The sequence below is a fragment of the Mytilus trossulus genome, chromosome 6 (assembly GCF_036588685.1).
Source record: "Mytilus trossulus isolate FHL-02 chromosome 6, PNRI_Mtr1.1.1.hap1, whole genome shotgun sequence".
NCBI classification, from domain to species: Eukaryota; Metazoa; Mollusca; class Bivalvia; order Mytilida; family Mytilidae; genus Mytilus; species Mytilus trossulus.
The window spans coordinates 14,771,422-14,790,973 of record NC_086378.1 but is presented as its reverse complement, the minus strand read 5'-3'; the positions used below and the strand labels follow the sequence as shown (position 1 = coordinate 14,790,973).

The 19,552-nt window shown below is 31.6% G+C and overlaps 1 protein-coding gene across 1 annotated transcript; it reads right to left on the bottom strand.

The window, feature by feature from the left end:
• Positions 1–3,136: 3,136 nt before the first annotated feature.
• Positions 3,137–19,263, bottom strand: LOC134720846 (TPR repeat-containing protein DDB_G0287407-like). Its single transcript, XM_063583406.1, has 18 exons — positions 19,097–19,263; positions 18,691–18,801; positions 16,939–17,067; positions 16,281–16,476; positions 15,740–15,869; positions 14,725–14,894; positions 13,391–13,473; positions 12,589–12,783; positions 12,073–12,206; positions 11,392–11,476; positions 10,963–11,160; positions 10,105–10,242; positions 9,561–9,664; positions 8,252–8,423; positions 7,396–7,515; positions 6,311–6,457; positions 5,648–5,889; positions 3,137–4,285 (listed from the first exon to the last, which is right to left on the bottom strand). The coding sequence occupies exons 1-18, from the start codon at positions 19,232–19,234 to the stop codon at positions 4,120–4,122; spliced, it is 2,658 nt and encodes an 885-aa protein (XP_063439476.1). The 5' UTR covers positions 19,235–19,263; the 3' UTR covers positions 3,137–4,119.
• Between the last annotated feature and the right edge of the window lie 289 nt (positions 19,264–19,552).

Genomic DNA, 19,552 nt, shown 5'->3' with positions numbered 1-19,552 from the left:
TGATGGTGTTACATGGCTGTGTACATTATATATATACAACTCGTCTAAACATTAACCCAACAATGTAAGATCTTTAAATTTGCAAATGTATATATATATATGGATAATTGACCTTTCCATGCATAGAAACAAGAGCCTGAAGTCTGTAAGCAAACTACATGTCTGTTACCTTTTTAAAGGAGGGACAAAGGTACCAAAGGGACAGTCAACATGTTTTAAATAGTTTTATAATCATGCGTTAAAATGAAGTGTAAATTTTAAAATTTGACCCGGCTTGTTGTTAAGCCCCATTTGTGGGCATTATGTTTTCTTGTCTATGCGTCTGTTAGTCCGTGTGTATGTCAGTCTGTTCGTCCAATTGTCCTTGTGTCTCGCTTCAGGTTTAAGTGTTTGGTCAAGGTAGTTGAATCTGACATCAGACTCAGAAACTTTTTTTGAAGTAAATTTTACTGTGTGTATTGTGTGTTTGATTTTTTTCTACTTTGCCTAGAGGTAAAGGGAGAGGGGGTTTGAGATCGCAAAAATAACTTGTTTAAATCTGCCGATTTTTTTAGCCTGTCCTAACCTAGGATTTCCTGGCCATTTTTAGTCTTGCTATTTGGGCATCCATGTACTAAAGACACATTCTTGTTTTTTCAATAATTTTGACGAATATATAATGAATATTGTCATGATGATCAAAGACCGAGTCATACGACGCTAAGATTAGTGAAGGGGAAAAGTAAACTAGTCAAATTGACAAAAACTACAATAAAACAAATAATATATATATATATATAATGAATATAGAAAAAATCTAAGAATACAGATTTATTTGATATAGTAGCATGTTCCAGTTTTGTAATTCTATAGAATGATACGGTTATAAGTCTGGACGACTGAAATAGATAATAAAAATAAGATAAATTTGGAAAAGTCAACCCTAACGATCCTTAACATAAGTCTAAAGGGGCCGGGGTTGGGAGGGGGTGTACTTCAATACTTAATTGATAGAGGGTGCCGCTGTTTTGTCACCTTAACCAGTTTTACATTTTTAAAATATATACCTTTTCATAAATTGCGTAGGAAAAAAAGTTATATCATATATATCTGATAATTTTCTCAACCTTACTTATTCAAGCTTAAAAGGGTGTAGATAGAAGTGCCCCCCTTCATCCCCAAACCCTTCCGGAAACAACTACTGTCATGGAAATACACTGACTTTTGAAAACACCCTTTAATGCATGTTTCTGTATCTATTTATTTAAGATAATCAATATTAAGATTTGTAAGCGCTAAATGTGTCTTGTCTTTATATTATTCTTCTTGTCGCTGATAAGTGAGACCCCACCCAGCATCAGATGCACAATCTGTATATATCAGCAATACCCGGTGTTTTGTTTTGTTTGTTGGTGTTTCAATATTGCTTTCCCCCTTACTATTTACCTTGGAGTTTTTTTCTTTTTACAATTTACATCTTAACTTGCCTTTCTGTTTCAATATATTTAAAATTAAATAGAAAACAAATCGTGGTTGCCATGGGCACAGATATGTTGCTAGGGAGAAACAACAGTGAATTGGCAAAAATATGCAATTAATTATGTAATATTTAAAAAGTGTACAAGTGGTTTAAAGTTCACTACATGCTAAACAGGTTCAATTTCAAATATAGATATATTTAAGCTGTATAATAATCATATTTGATGAGTTTAACTCCGCCATTTTAGTGGTTGCTAGGCAACAGAATAAACAAGCTAGACCCAAAATTCGATTATTTTCAGAAGGTCTATGGTATAGACTTACAACATGACAAATTAAATGGAATTTGGGGGTGGGGCCAAAAATGGCCCTTATAGCCCCTAGTCCTTTCAGACCATTTCAGACTGGTCAAGTAAAAATCAGTACAGTCGAGTACAGATATACGCCATTTCAGACTTTTACTGGTTTGTAGTGACTTCAAACTTATAAAATAAATCAAGTTATTTTTTTTATGACTGACATTGAGAACTGAATAGCCTTCATGTAATTTACTATAATGCGATATTCAGATGGAAATTCTTACCTGAATTTCCAAGGGAAGACAAGAAATCAGCCAAATGTCAATTCATAATTGTTGTAACCTTCACCCGCGACTGATTGACTTCAAATTCAATCTCTTTTTTCTCTGAAGAATTACTTTTCATGCAAGTTTATTTGATACAAATGCAAAAAGAGGGACGAAAGATACCAAAGGGACAGTCAAACTCATAAATCCAAAACAAACTGACAACGCCATGGCTAAAAATGAAAAAGACAAACAGAAAAAACATTAGTACACGTGACACAAAGGTGTAGTATGATAAACCAGCAGACATCAATCATGTGTTTTGTTATTTTATTTTGCCATGAAATTATAGACTTCCCGAATTGATTTTCCTCTGAGTTCAGTATTTTTGTGATTTTACTTTCTACACTCAAAACGACAATAATGCAATCAATCACAAGTAGATATATATATATATTTTTTTTTACTTTTTAAGTAACTGTACGGACGTGACCCAAAATTAATTGTCCGGAAATGAAGTTTCACTAAAAAAAAGGGACTGCACCAAACAAATTTGTTTTGATATACGGTTGATATCCCAAAACCAAAAGGTCACCAACATTTCTTTCTCTTTCTGGCGACAGTGACTTTACACCATAGACCTCAAAACGACATGTTTACCATGACTATTATCAGTTTATCAATAGGCACTGTGACCTTGATGTATGACAGACGTACACCAAAATCAAATGTGGTCTTGTTCTATCTAAAAGACATATTTGAAGGTTGAAATATAGTTCAAAGGATACTAAGATTTTGTTCATTAGTAGTTTACCGGGTGCTGCTGTAATTTTGAATTTTTGACTTTGATATCAATAGAATGCCGAGGCTTTTTGGTCGGACGTAAAAGACATCATACGGAAATAAAAGTTTTGGACCATATCAAATGAACCTGCAATTTGTATAAACTTAGCATAGTCACCTCAAAAGCTTTTCAAACCAAGTTTTATAAAACAACATACTGTATACTAGTTTATAACTTAAACAATATCTGAAATAATGACGTCTAGATGCATGGAAGGATTTTTATTATACGAGTATTATCAAAAAGTATAGTTTCATCAAAATCGGCTCACAATAAATAAAAATGACACAAAATTATAGATCTAAATATATAAATAATAAGTAATAATAAAAAAGATATAAAGTGTAGAAATATACATTCACTATTTGAGTTTGTTGTAATATCCATATCACAAAGTGCTTGTTTGCAGAAAATACAACGATATGTTACTGTTTCATGTATCATTTCAAAAATCAATTAAAGGCCTAAACATTATTTGTATTTTACAAAATTTGAAAATATTAGATATTTCAATAATTAAAGAAGTATATCTCTTTCCTAATGGGTAAAATTAAAGTTCACATGAATGATATTAAATGATGTCGAGATTTTTTACTTACAAGCGAATACATTATCTTCTACGTTTCCTTGCTTGCTTATTTTGACAAAATTGCACTTAATTGACTTATTAATGATTGAAACGAACAAAAAATATTTATTTATTTTCTTATCTCATAACAACTGTCCCTTTAACGAAATTCAACATCAATATGCTGAAATTTTAAACAGATTATGGCGAGTGTTACAGTTTAATTATAATCATAAATTATACAAACAAATTACAAGAGAAATAAGTGCATGGTACTTTTTAAATTATCACAGGAAGCCAACAATGTGTCGAATTAGAGGACCGTCATGTGCATCACCAGACCTCACCTCAATGATACAGTAGTATAGAAATAGTGTTTTAGACTAGATCTAGAATGAAAGAGAAAATTAATATAAACTATAAAACTTGTGTTGTAAAATAGATAAAAATCTATAACAAAAATGTGTAAAGGGTCTCTTGAAATCTACGATTTCTACTGTCAGTTTAATCAATTTAATGTGTATTGTTGACTGCCAAATACCAAGTCCTTTTATTAGTAAAAACTTATTTTTAAGAATGTTGTACTGGATTTTCCCGTAGAATATAAGGTACAGATACCGCTAATAAATAGTATATAATATATAGTGTTATAATCGATAAATCACGCATTTGAGGTCCACTCTATTAGTCTGACGCCATACTGGAAACGACATCAAGCGCCTGCTTTACGGCTTTAGTTTCCGGATGATCCTCTCCCAGAAATAAAACATATACTCTGTAGGACTCGGTAAACTGGTATTTGGATTTAGCAAAGTGATTTGTGCCTAAATATAACGCTCCTAAATTGTACCTAAAACAAAAAGTTGGAAACTTAATCAATAAGATATTTTATATTATCAAATTTTATCTAATGTCTGTTAGGGTGCATCTGATGTATTTGGGGATGGTACATCCAAATAATATAGTAGTGAATTCCTTGCTTTGAGTTTAATTTTGATTTTTCTCAATTTTAAACAACTGTAGAGTGTGAAAAATTGTATTGTCGAAAAGGTGTTATAATACATTTCATCATCCTTTGATGTTTTTACACCTCCAAAACATAAAAAAGGCGAAATTGTGTCACCGGCGAATATGAGCGCTCCAATCGATGTATGTGCTTTCCCAAGTCAGCAGCCTTTCATTCAGTCGTTGTCGTTTGTTGCTGTGTTACACATTTGTTTTTTGTTCATTTTTTTGTACATTGAGGATGCCGTTAGTGTTTTACATTAGTCATTTCTGGGCCTTTTTAGCTGACTTTTTGCGTTATAGGATTTGTTCATTGATGAAGGACGTACTGTGACCTATATTTGTTAATTGATGAAGGACGTACTGTGACCTATATTTGTTAATTGATGAAGGACGTACTGTGACCTATATTTGTTAATTGATGAAGGACGTACTGTGACCTATATTTGTTAATTTCAGTGATTTTGTCTGTTGTGAAGAGTTGTTTCATTGGCAACCATACCACATCTTCTTTTCCTTTATTTGACTGATGTTCTAGTACTTTGAATTTGCTTTCATGACTGTCATTAGTCTTTTTTATAGTAAGTATTTTAGTATTGTTTTATTTATTCATATGTTTCTGTTGTTTCATGATTGTATATATGCTATACTGTAAATAAAGAAGCACCTTTTCAATGGCTTGATTTACTGTGCAACTTTTCGCCCAAAAAAAATAAATTGATAAGAATTAATAAATCATGCTGTTTTTGAACAAAAAATATTTATCAAAGGTACCAGGATTATAATTTAATACGCCAGACGCGCGTTTAATCAGTGACCATCAGATAAAAATAGTTATGTAGCCAAAATTGAAGAGCATTGAGGACCCAAAATTTTGTTGTGCAAAATACGTCTAAGGTAATCTTTTCCATAGTTATGTCGAAAAATTGAAAGTTTTGTAACAGGAAATTTATAAAATGACAACTATATAATTAATAATCACGTCAATACCGAAGTGCTGACTACTGGGCTGGTGATACCTTCGGGGACGAAACGTTCACCACCAGTGCCATCGACCCAGTGATGTAAATAGTTATCAAAGGTTCCAGGATTATGATTTAATACGCCAGACTACATAAGACAATAGATGAAATGACAGATGGCATAATATCTACATATTTTGACAGTGCAAAAGAATAATTTTGAAAAACTTATTCAAAGTTCATACCGTATTGTCCCAGTCCCGAGGAAATTCTTGCCGTACGTTTCCAGGAAAATTGATAAAGCGGCTTCATAAAGCTGTGTGGCCATGCTGTCATTCTTATCATCGTAAATAAGTCCAATTTCATTCAGGACAATGGCAGTACGTGGATGATTGGTACCGACCTCACTTCTCGTAACCTTTAGATCATGTAGACAATAGGCTAAGGCTTCATCTACACGGCCTTGTTTGTAGGAAAGTTGACCAAGCTGTTATATCATAACAAAGTAAAATTGTTTCAATAAATGGATTGCGAAAAAAAGGAGCGAATATTACTAATGGGTTTTAGTGAGATACACAAACGGTTAGATATTGATTAATGTTAAATGTAAGAAAAGGAAGCTACTCTATCAGGTTATTAGAGAAGTTGCTTTTTTAAAAGACAGATTTTGATCATTAGAGCTGCTGCGAAGTGCAGATACATATAGCCACAGAATAAATATGCCAAAAAAAAAAAAGAATTGAAGGAAATGATCTTGGTGAAAATTTACACTAAATTATTGTCTTTCAGTAAACATGATATTGCAATACCCCTAACAGGAATAAGGAGCCTACCTGATTTCAGGATGAAATGAATAAAAATAAAACAAAAATAACAAAAGAAATAGTTATAAGACACCCTATACGTACCCTAGTGAAAATGGCCGCTACAAAATTATGTTTCTTTCCGAGTACAAATGTCGCTAATTCCAATGCTCTCAACATTAGTTTCTTAGCTGACAACATGTCTTCTTTCTGGATGTATACTGTCGATAAACCAAGCAACCCCTCACACAACTATAAAAAAATACCAAGTAATAAAAAATAATAAATTGGGAAGTTACCTAAGAATTCTTAATATCATTATGAAGTTATCATTTTTCAAAAGCTGTGTTCAATCTTAAATATATATATATTAAACATAATTATGTTTTAACAAATTATCAAGAAATATTCAGTGAACATATATTATGAATAAATACAAATGGTAAGGATCTTATCAAGTGCAGTATATAAAGAACAAAACATGATTTTGTCTTCTTTAAGGTTCAGTTTGACAATAAGCTCATTCCTTATCAATATTCCAAGTTTGACCGATCCTAATGAAGTTAAATTCTAATATTGAAAACAACGCGTTATTAATTATTTGCGTCCGAAGCGCTTTTCTAGATTGACCTTCATTAGGAAAGCTCAAATATAAATATAGAAGATGTGGTATGATTGCATATGAGACAACTGTCCACAAGAGACCAAAATGATACAGACATTAACAACTATAGCTCACCGTACGGCCTTCAACAATGAGCAAAACCCAAACCGCATAGTCAGCTATAAAAGATCCCGATATGACAATGTAAAACAATTTAAACGAGAAAACTAACGGCTCATTCATATAAAAAAATAAATAAACGAAAAACAAATATGATACACATAAACAAACGACAACCACTGAATTACAGGCTCCTGCATTGGGACAGGCACATACATAAATAATGCCGGGTTAAACATGTTAGTGGGATCCCAACATTTCCCCTTACCAAAGCCAAACATTTGAAATCCGAAGATGTATAAGTACCGAAACAGTTGAAGAACTATATGTCAAAAATACCTAAAAATAAATAGCCAAATTCATCTAAAGCCAACTTTGCTTGAGGGAGTTGAAACCTTAGTTTCTTTATACTCTCTCTATTCTTAGAACGCAACACATTTAGCAGCCGTTGTTTTTATTAACATACCTGTAGTTTTTGTGTTGGTGTTATAACCCTGTTCTGACGATTTATAGCATCAATGTACACCCTTACCGCCTTATCATACTCGCCAAGTTTGCTGTACACAGTACCTAGTTCATGCAATCCCTATAATAGTGGACAAAATATTTTGTTTCAACAGGGAAAAAAAGCTTAAACAAATATATAGAAACAACTACAAAGTTTTAGATCTGCTTAATCTCTTATGAACATGTCATCATTGACGTTTGAATTTCTGTATTTACAGATTTTAGGTTTTAACAAACTTCACAATATATTACTATATAAGTCTCCAAGACAATAGGAAGAGGAAAGGTGATTAAACTTTCTTCACAATGACATTATATTCCCGTGGATGACTTTCATCTATCAGTTGCTGATCAACAATGTTGTTGCTGTTTTTTTAGCTTCTAATGTTATGCAAGAGTAATTGCATGCGTTAAGTCGTCTTCTTGGAATACAACTTAGCCAGGTTGACTATATGTTTAAACTCTTCACATTCTGTTCTTCAATTTGCAAATACAAATAATTTGGCATCGAGCATCTTTAAAGATACATCGTATTTCAAAAGAAAACTAGGGCGTATACAGTAAAATCTTTCTAATTGAATGCTATACGACTTGACACAGCAAAACATCGATTTAGAATTACGCTGCTGAAAATGTAAAGTAACCAAAATTCCAAACTCTAAAGACATTTGAAACGGAATGTCTGTAATCAAATGAAAAAATAAAAAGGCCAATCACATCAATCGAATTGATAACTACTGTCATATTCCTGAATTGGTACAGACATTTTTTTATGTAGAAAATGGTGGATTTTCAATTTTTTAATAAAAAAATACCTTAATAACATCCGGGTGTTTACATCGATATTTCCATGTATGATCATGTACATTGTATACCACAGTCCCATGAGATTCACCATAGTTCAGCTCCAACTGTTTAATCAGAGTTTTAAAAATCTTTTTTGCTGCCTCCATAATTCCAATAATCAAAAAGAAATTTCCCAATCGACTGTTAAAATAATGATTAATTCGATCAGGTATTTAAATAAACTCAGTTATGATTTGATCAAAATGGCCTCTGTAACATTAGTATAAACCATCAACTAATTATGAAGATGTATGTGATTTTAAATCTCTCATCAATTCATACGATAATCCAGTGTTTTCCATTATGATTTCCTTGATAGAGAGTTGCAGCTCACAAGGAAACTATTAAACCAAGAGTTCCAAATTGTGAAGTTGACATCACCTCCTGTTTTAATCTGGATAGTGTTGTTTAGGCTTCATTTTTTATGTTGTGTTTGTTTTTTTGTGTACTACTATTTGTCTGTAATTCATCTTTAGCCATACCGTTGTCAATTTAATTTCGATTTATGAGTTTGAATGTCCCTCTGGTATCTTTTGTCCCTCTTTTATAATCATTTCCCCAATGATTCCGGATTTTTTTTGCCTTTTAATTTTAAATGAAAGTTTGAGTACTGAAATACTGCCTGACAACAAATTCTGCAGCTTTTAATATTCCTAATACTTTCGTGGGAGTTATTTTTTTCTAATGCTTTTCCGATGTTGATCGTTGTATACACACCAATAAATGTATATATATTGGTTTGATATTTGTATTCTGCATGTGTATCTTTCCTGATCTGTTTCATTTGCATCAGTTGAATTTGCCCATCTAGAAATGTTTAGTCATATGAGAAAACAGTGGTTTGTCGGTGTGTATAATCTGTAGATTTAACTTGGATATACAGACAGAAGAGGAAAAACTCAGCAAGTAATACAATAAATTTAAATGGAGCAGGACCAGTTGCACCAAAGCGCAACAGGGTCAAAATCTCTTACATCGACAATCGGTAAATTTACACAAGTAATGCACTATGGTGACTGTAACACTTATGCAGTGTTGATTTTAGTCTTTCTTACGCATAATGATACTGTCCTTAAATTCTGTGATAGTTTGGACACGTACATAGATTGTTCACGTATTTAATTGAAAGACAAATGAATTTAAAGTCGAATGATATTTACCTTTGACATCCAGTTAGGTATTTAATTATTCATTTATTTGCTTAGACACAATAGAACTATATGATCGAATATATTTTCCTAATTGTACTTCCTACTATAGCAATTGTATTTTCTTTACCTGTACAGTGTGCAGTAGTATGTAGAATTATGCATTATGTCCTCTTTGGGTATCTTTTGTACCTTTGACATGTATGCCTCTTCTGACAAATCGAACCCACCAAGCTGGAAATCAAATGATATTGAATACACATGTCAGACTGTTAGCCTTGTTTAAAAGATGCATTGTTAAACTGGTGTTTTGTCATATCGATTTAAGGTATTACATTTTGTACATGGAATTACATTCAAGTTCGGTAGCATTCAATAACTTTTAACTCCACATATATTTAATGATATTAAATACCAATCGTATTTTGTTGTGTTTATCTTACTTACAGGACATCTATTTATTAATTTCATTGGTGATTATCTGTGAGTATTTTATTTATGAGAGGTGTTTGAAAAAAACCTTGATACACATATTTTTTGTAGCGGTTTTCACCGTCATTCTTAACATTTGTAGCCCTATTCTCATTGAAAATCATGTGATAACAGTTCAAAAATTGAGTGAGCTGAGTACATTATAGCAGAAACGTGCAATTTAGTCCTAATATGTCAATTACCGTTTTCCAAGCTTTGATCAACTCAAAAATTCCATCCTCATTATCCGACAATCTATAGAAGACTTCAAGATCTGTTATTGTTTCTTTGAGTCTGTCCAACTGGCCTGCTTTGGTCAGCAAGAAAGGCAATTCTTCTACCTAGATGATATTTTACGATTAGTGAAATATTTTTAATGCTACGTCAATTAAAAACTCTCGGCTAATAATGTATTTATTGAGCTAATATATATCGTATTAGGTCAATAGCATACTGTAACAAATGTATCTTACTGACTATTTTCACATAATGCATTTAGACTAGTGGCCAAACTTATAGTTGATATGTTTCCCTCGGTTATGACCTGTATTTGTTTTCGCTTATTAATAATCGATTGATGAATATCTAAACAGCGGTATATTAAAGTTGCCTCTATCTTCTCCAAAGTGACCAAACCCACTTCCATAGATTTATCCAAATGCGAATGTCAACAATTACAACTTGTTAGCTTTAATATGCATGTTTCCTGCAGTTATTTTCAATCGTTCATCATTCATCATCGGATCCTCAATGCTCTTCAACTTTGTACTTGTTTGGCTTTATAAATATTTTGATATGAGCGTCACTGATGAGTCTTATGTAGACGAAACGCTCGTCTGGCGTACTAAATTATAATCCTGGTACCTTGGATAACTATCATCATCAATTTCTTCAACTATTCGTTTTTACCTTTTACCTCAACGCCATGTTTTTTTTTCAAATAGGCATAAAATCACTACTTACCGTATATCAACATAACTTGCGCCTACTTTCTCATTATCAAATATATGGGGTCCCCTCGTATTTGGTTTTAATCAAGGACTGTAAAAGTAAACACTTACAGTTCTGTCACTTGTGTCCTTAGCTGCATGGAAATCAGCGAGACACATATAACCTTTGACTTTAGCTTCATGTGTAGGGAGGTACTTCCTTTCTACAGCCTGTCGTAGATGATCGTGGAAAAAATTCAAGATACCATTCCTATTTACCAAGTTCTCATACAGCGATATGTAGAATGGAGACCAAACAGCACTTGGTATCTATAATTCAAAAATATATATTACTTATTTACTAGTACTTACCATTTTTCTGCATTGTCATAAAAAAGCATTGGTTTCCCAGTAAGTTAAAATAATGTTTAAGGGACATTTTGTGAGGAAGGATGCTGGAAACTTGAAAAACAATGAAGATATCTCAAATTAGTAAAAATATCATGAAATTATAAAAAATTTGCAATTTTTTTTCAGTTTTTGCCATGTATTGTTACTTACATCTAACAATTCAACCAGCTCTGACTCGGACATTCCTCTGTTGGAGCACCACAAGGCAGTGGTGGCATCACGCACAAGATCTTTTCTGTAAAACAAGTTAAAGTATATTGCAAAAGCTGAACTGTGTCAAATAATGAGCTTAAGATCGTACATTATCTTTTCTGTAAATGAAGGAAATGTCACATAAAAAACCTTCCTAATACTATATAAGCTTACGTTAATACCAAAGACACATAATATGGGACAATGTCACGATAATGTACAAAAAGTCTAGATTTTGTCAATACACTACATTCACACATCTTTACATTTTATTATAATGTAAACATAGTATATTTTGAACAAAGTGCAACAAACGAAAAAAAAGATCAGCTTAATTTAAACAAAACAAATAACATAAAACAAAATAACAGCAACCAACGTTAACGAGTTTCTGGACAGTGGTTGAACAACAAATCAGCAAAACAGAATGACAGCATCAGTTTGAAATGGCTAGAATTAGAAATCGTCCAGTACTTGGAGTTACCGAAAGCATGTTGAAAGCGAATACTAGCTAAGTTATATTCACAATTACAAAACGTATTCATAAAATCACAAATTAAGATAAATCAAGGATTAATTGAAAACATTAATGTTGTCTTACTGAAAAAATATGCATGTTTATATGTAAAGGTTCAATACCTTGGAGTTTGTCCTTTCTCGAATTCCTCTTCCAATCTTTCAAGGATTTTGGCAAATAGATCCTGTGGACTTTCAGCAGATAAATACTCAGAGATTTTGTTTGTCAGTGTTCTGAATGATCCAAACATACGGACCTGTAAAATGGAAGTTAACTCGATATATCAGCACTTATTTAATTATTTCTTAATGTATCAAATACCGTTTGTTTTTAAATAAAAAAAAAAGAGTTTTAACTTTTCAACTCTACTTTGTTATTAATTTTGTTTAAATGACAGTATTCTAATTTGATATCATTAGTCATATTTCTGTGTAAAGTTTGTTAAATAAAAATATTTGTAAAGACTAAATGATTTTGTAAATTAGAATAAAAACTTAGTTGGTTTATTTTTAATTTACCTCAGAGTTAGGTATTTTCGGTAATACTTTTTTTTTTATAAACATTTGAAATTAGTAAAAATCTACAAGCTACATGTAGGAACATATGATTATTTTGTTTTTAAAATATCAGAATACTACCTCGTCCAGGAGAGATTTCAGGTAAAGTGGATTGGATGTCTGTTTTACATTGATGATCATTTCTTTTTGCTCCATGGTCAATGATTTGCCGTAAATGCCTTCCAAATAATCCGTTATAATCTGCATTTTCTGTGATTCTTGAAGAGGACTTACTTTCATACTTGGAAATCCAGCTTCAATACAGGCGTTCATTGCCTATAATATAATTAGTTTTACATATGATTCTTACCTCCATCCTTTTTTGACTCAAAAAAATAAAATATCCAAAATAACGAATTCCGAATAAAATAAATTAAAAACACAATTAAATTGTTAACATAACGACCAGGTTGTTTATAAATATTCTGTTTAAACGTTTCAAACAAAACAGGATGATCTTTAAGTATATATAATATGTACTCGTTATTTATCATCTTGATTTCGTGTTTTTATCTGACTTTGTATATCATTTAGGCTTAAATGATGTGTACATTCATAGTAGAAGACGCCTACATTGTCGCGTTCATGCGATACACGTATTTATTTATTAGCTTGATTTTTTTTCTTAAACGATAAATACGAATTAAATATCGGTTAACTAAAACTGCCTCAATTAATTTCAGAAAAATACGCGACTGTATTCTTGCTTTAATATCCATGATTTTTTTTATATCTTTATTCTTTAATATCCATGATGATTATGTTTTGAATAAAACATTAAAAGCATTACATAGCACTGGTATGGTTTAACACAGAACTGTATAATGAAAAAATAAAGTTAAGCTCCAGTTCTTTGGACTTCTTATATAGATATATAACTAACCCTGCCAGGAAGCGTTGATATCAATAGAAAAACATTGGGAGGAATTTCTGACGGTATCCACAACAAATCATGTTCAGTACTTTCTGTAAAATAAGTTTTAGATGACATTATTAATTCAGCATTTATAAAAATTATCGGATATGTAATAATCTTACATATTCAAGCCCACTAGTATGCCGTCTGTGTCATTTAGTTTTTGAATTGTTGTCGCTTGTCAGTTATATCACATCTACTTTTTCTTCTTAGGTCTGAATATACTCAGCTTATATTCTAAATCTCTGAAGACTGAAATTCATGAACGATTGATGTTCTTGCACACGGTTTCAAAGTATTTTTATAAACTGCTCCACGTTGAATTTGGTATGCTTATAGCCTTACACACTGTATCAGCCAATACTTTGATTGAGACATAAATATATCAGTCCATTGTAATGTAGTAATATTAAAATAGAATGAGACAATACTCATATACTTTCTGTGGGTAGATGTATGGGGTTTAATTCATTATGCAAGGCCAAATGGTGACTTGTAGTTAGTTTATTCCTCGATCTTCGGGGGGAAATTGTCTCATTCGAAATCATACAACATATCTTTATTCTCATATTTACTTAGTCGTCATTCCATCTGGCTGTAGACAGTAAATATTTATAGTTTCATTTATATGTTATAACCAAAAAAAATATGGACAAGAATTAGCTATTGTTATTTAATTGTACAATTACTATAAATAATAAGGTGAATAATGATCAACTTGTAGAGAAGGGTTTTTCACTCGTTTTAATTCATCTGACAAAGAAATTTAAACATAACTATAGACAGTACTTAAGGAGGTTCGCTACTCAATTTAAAAAAATCAGCTTTTCATATCACTAATATATATTAATTTGGAATTATTAAGGGAACCAAAAGAGCGAGACAAAAATATAGTTCAATGTGCTTGTTTTCTAGATTTTACCTATTGGAATTTTGGCGGACAATTATTCTCTCTTTAATTTGTATAGCTTTATCATTGGCAAGTTTAAGTTTTCAAAAACTATTTAAAAATAACAAAGATTTAATAAAACTTTTATAAATGGCTCATATTAATAAATGTAAAAGATTTATTAAAAGAAAAATAGGGCAAATGTTTTTCATGCATTCAAATGAATAAAACCAGAGGATTCCGAAAATCTGAAAAAAGGTTCAAAACAAGACAAGCGAAAATCTTAATGCAAATAACTGAATTGATATCTTTTAATGCTTTCAAAACATGGAAGACGAATTTAATTGGTTACACCATAGAAAAATTTTCAGGTAAGAAAAGCGCTTTATGGATTCAATTGAATAAAACTAACCTCCAGCTCCTGATCCATCATCCAGTTGATTAACAGCATCAAAAACTATGACACATTTTGTTAGAGATCCTGCCATTCGCAACCACTTCCCTATTTCATAAATTAGTATTGTATCTGATGACGGAATCTGCATATCAAAACTAAAGAACACTTTCATCTCTTCAAATAATCTGTTATACAAAACAAAATATATTTTAATTATATTAATTATAAATATAAGTTTTTTTCTTCATAGTGTTATGTACTGTTGAGTCACTTATTTACGTGGGTACCAATATTCGTGTATTAAGGATTTTTTTTAATTTTTGTGGATATATTATTTCATTTTTTTTTTCGAATATTAATTTCGTGGTTAATCAATACCCACGAAATCCACGAAAATTGTTATCAAACGTTTCTCATTTTTTGCCAATATTCTCTTCGACCTTTATTAGATTGAATAGTTTTATTTAGCATATTCATTTGGTCAAAGTGTAAGTCACAAGTTTGAACATTATAAGAGAGACAGGAAATATGAAAAGGATATTATAAGTCGAAGAGAAAATTGGCCTAAAAAACTAACAAAAATAACCCGACCAGACCACAAACAAAAGTCTACAAAACATAGCATAGAAAACAAACTAAGATTGTTCAGTTCGATTGTCATATATAAAAGATACTTTGGTGAAATCAAGGAGATTTCCATTTACATATTTAAGTTACAGAAATTAAATTTTGTTATCTTCTAGGTTGTACATATGAAAGACTACAAATGTAGTATGTTGTCTGAAGTTTGTGTTCGTTTGTAAATGGACTGAGAACAGACAAAATTATTTGAGCTTACTATAAAACTTAGAATTCTATTTTTAATTATAAAAATACATTGAAATTGAGAGAATGGCGACGTGTTATTTTTTTTTACAAAGAACACGCTTATCTTTGGGTCTGCAAACACGCCTCCATTCGTATGATATCCACAAATCAATAGATAATATTTTTCTATTCATTTTTTTCATAAGCATATATATCTGTATACCTTCTGATCATTTTAATATAGTGGGCACTATCAGCTGAACTTCCAATAAAGTGAAGAAAAATAAATGTGTCTTTTTCAGCATCTTCAACCTGTTTCGCCCAGTTAGCAACAAGAGCTGACTTACCACAACCTATCAAAATATTGAAAAAATATCAACATAATATAGCACAAAAGAGTCTGTTCAATGTGCTTGTTATTTTTAAAAATGCATTCAACAGTATTAGCGTCCTTTATTACTAAGTTTTTCCAGAATAGTATTATATGCATCATTTTTGCTCGCAATGTTAAAGTTGTTGAATCATATTGCTAGTGGTAAAAACATATTTTTATTAAGTCATTGATAGCCGAAGAAAAAGATAATATATGAAATATATAAAATAAAATATGAGGGACTCTCAACTTAAATTGTGTAATGTTTTCATAGTTCACAATTAGATAAGAAAATATGCAGCTTGCATTCTGTCATGAATACTGATAAATTTATACACCCTTCAAACAATTTTATAACAATATCATATATTGTTACATTACTAGTATTTACCTGATTCTCCAAGAATAATGAATGGTTGTGATATATTCTGACTTCTATGTTTGTTGATTTCTGTAAAATAATTCTGATTTCCAATGTAAACTCGACATCTCTGTGAAGCAAAAGCTGCATGTGCTTCACCTTGTTGTTCTAGCTTTGTTAGCTCACTTCCAATTGGAAATTCTTGATCAACACAACCTTTTAAATCCTATCAAATATAAACATTTGGTCATTATAGCCGCTATAGGCTAACTAAACTATTTAATTTAACTGTCACTTGTCTGGACTATATATGCATTATATTTATAGATCATCGTTGATTTTTTCGCTTGCAAGAAAACAATTCGAGTGTAGATGATCAACGCTGATCTGTTTATTGCTGTTTACCTATGACGACGTTGTTAATTTCATGATAACGGGCACGTGCGTCCTTAATTAATAACGATAATTTTCAAATTATTCGACTTCGCTGAGAAAGACAATTATCAGCCAGCAAGATCATAGGTAACTTTCGGAAAATATCGATAATAAACAACAAATAAGGCAATAAATCTATTTCATTTTATCATTCACAGCTAGTATTTTTGCCATCCAAACTAAATGGCTAATGGAACAAAAAGATAATCGTTTCATCATTGCTTAACAAAAAAATATTAAGATAATTCATCACCTGCTTGATCAGTTCAGAAACTTCATCAGCTTGCTTGAATTTCTTTACACTGAGTTTTGGATGCTGTTGTACCAATGACTTCAGATAGTCCTGTTGTTGCTTGTGCCATTCAGATTCACTTACAAGACGCTATACGTAAACAGAAAAAAGATGTTACAATATTAAAAGAGAAGCGAAAGATGCTAGAGGGACAATCAAACTCATAGATTGAAAATAAACTGACAACGTCATGGCTAAAAAAGAAAAAGACAAACAGACAAACAATAGTACACAAGACACAACAATAATAGTACACAAGACACAACAACAATAGTACACAAGACACAACATAGAAAACGAAAGACTAAGTAACACGACCCCCCCCCCCCCCCAAGAAAACTAGGGGGATATCAGGTGTTCCGGAAGAGTAAGCAGATCCTACTCCACAAGTGGGAACCATCGTTTTGCTCGTATTATTACAAACCCGGTAAATAGTCCAATTCATTTGGTAGTTCACACTCTTGAAAAGTGAACGTGATTGTAGTTACGAGACACGGAACATATCCGATATCATCTGTGAAGCAGATATTCCAAACCGGTCAACCAAGTCGTGATGGCGAAGTTTACTAATTTCAATTTTACCATTTTGAACGCTTGCTTTATAAGTCCCCTTGTGAAATATTGTATCAGTTGGGAGATATATACTCCATGTGCAGGGGATGCTGGTATGATGCTACATAGAAATGGAAAGGTCACAATAGGGAAGCTAAAATCATCTTATTTGGCGTAAACTTTGTTTTTAACCGACCCTCATGTCAGTTTCTAGATGTAAGTAAAAAAATAAGACAGACGTTACTGTATCTGTTGTAACTTTAACTCTAGTTCGATGGGATAGATGCGTTCAACATGGTCACAAAATTTTCAAATATTTAGTGAGAGAACATTTAGCAGAATGTAAAGTTAATGGATATTGCTAACTGTGTATCTTTCTTCCTTAAAAGTTCCAGTGTGAAGTCTGCCTAATAATAATAAAGGAACAAGTTAAAAAGAAGAAGAAAATGTTGCCACCTTTGGTACCGCATGTGGAGCAGGATCTGCTTACCCTTCCGGAGCACCTGAGATCACCCCTCGTTTTTGGTGGGGTTCGTGTTGTTTATTCTTTAGTTTTCTATGTTGTGTCATGTGTATTATTGTTTTTCTGTTTGTCTTTTTTCATTTTTAGCCATGGCGTTGTCAGTTTGTTTTAGATTTACGAGTTTGACTATCCCTTTGGTATCTTTCGTCCCTCTTTTGGTACAGTCTATTAGTACTTAGTTGTAATGCGATAGTCATACAGTCCAAATTCTATTGTTGATGGTACAGTTTTTTTTATAGAAAATTACACAAACATCTTGATACTTTTAAATCCATATAATTATCAGATCATTTGAAAAAAAATGCTTCAATCCGAATAAACAAAGAGTCTAAAAAGTCAAAAACATTGAAATGTCCTGAATCAGTAAATATTGCAACCATACATACAATACTAACTTAACCAATATACATTAATGTCTGTTACGTCAAAATAATAGTTAAATCAACTTCCAGCATCAACATGGACGAGAAATTACAATTTAAAAAATCTTTATTTATGGCTTTTTTTAATCAATTAAATTTTTGGCGAAATAAAAAATTGAAATTAGTTGTAGATATGAACAGGAAGATGATGGATGGCTAATTTACGTCAATTGGCAAACAAGTATGACTATTCAGGACGAGATCATATAAATGTACCTTATATAGTTCTGGTGACACATCATCTTGGGATGGTGGATCACGGAGATAAAAGAAACATTTGTCTTTTACATCATCTGGATTATTGAGAACACCATGGAAAATTTCAAGCTAAAATAAAACATGACAGGCTTATAACACGTAAATGATGAATGCATATTTTCAGTTTGCGTATACTTTCTAAATGATTTTGTTATTGATTATTTTGATAGGTCATTTTGATTAATTAAATTTGATTTATGATTAAGATTAAGAAAGTATCCATCAGAAATATTAAAAAAAACCTCATTATAAATATAAGGATCAGAATTTTATTTTCCAGACGGACATAACGGCTACAAAAGACTCATCAGTGTCGCTCCAATAAATAAATGGTAAAAGGCCAAATTATTATCTGGTAACTGACCTGTGTTACACTTGTATCGTATCTGTAATCATCAATCCACTTCAGATTTGGATTATTCTCTATAGCATAGTCATAAGTCATATTGAGAATTTCGTCCTTTTTTACTTCTGTTTGGCTCCAGCCAAATCTATCCCCCATCAAGCAGATGAAGTATGGCCGGCATCTTTCTATCTGAAATAACAGTAACTTCATACTATTCTAAGATTTAATCATAAGACACAGATGAATATATATGTTACTGTGTTATAAAAAAATACACGTTTATAAACGACATATTTTAATTTTAAATTTACATGCTTCTTCTCAATATACACCTATAGTGACTACTTGACATTTTCATGTTTCAATTCTTTTACTTGTCTCTTGAAAAACTTATAGCTATTTGATAAGCTGTTAATTTAAAGAAAATAGAATGAAAACATCACGTTAACAGTTCAATGCGTCCAAAGCGCGTTT

Coding starts and splice junctions, on each gene's coding strand:
- LOC134720846 (XM_063583406.1), bottom strand. CDS start 19,234: ATGGGGGATAGATTTGGCTGGAGCCAAACAGAAGTAAAAAAGGACGAA. Junction 10,243..10,962: donor AGGACACAAGTGACAGAACT/GTAAGTGTTTAC, acceptor AATATCATCTAG/GTAGAAGAATTGCCTTTCTT. Junction 5,890..6,310: donor TAGCGGCCATTTTCACTAGG/GTACGTATAGGG, acceptor ATGATATAACAG/CTTGGTCAACTTTCCTACAA.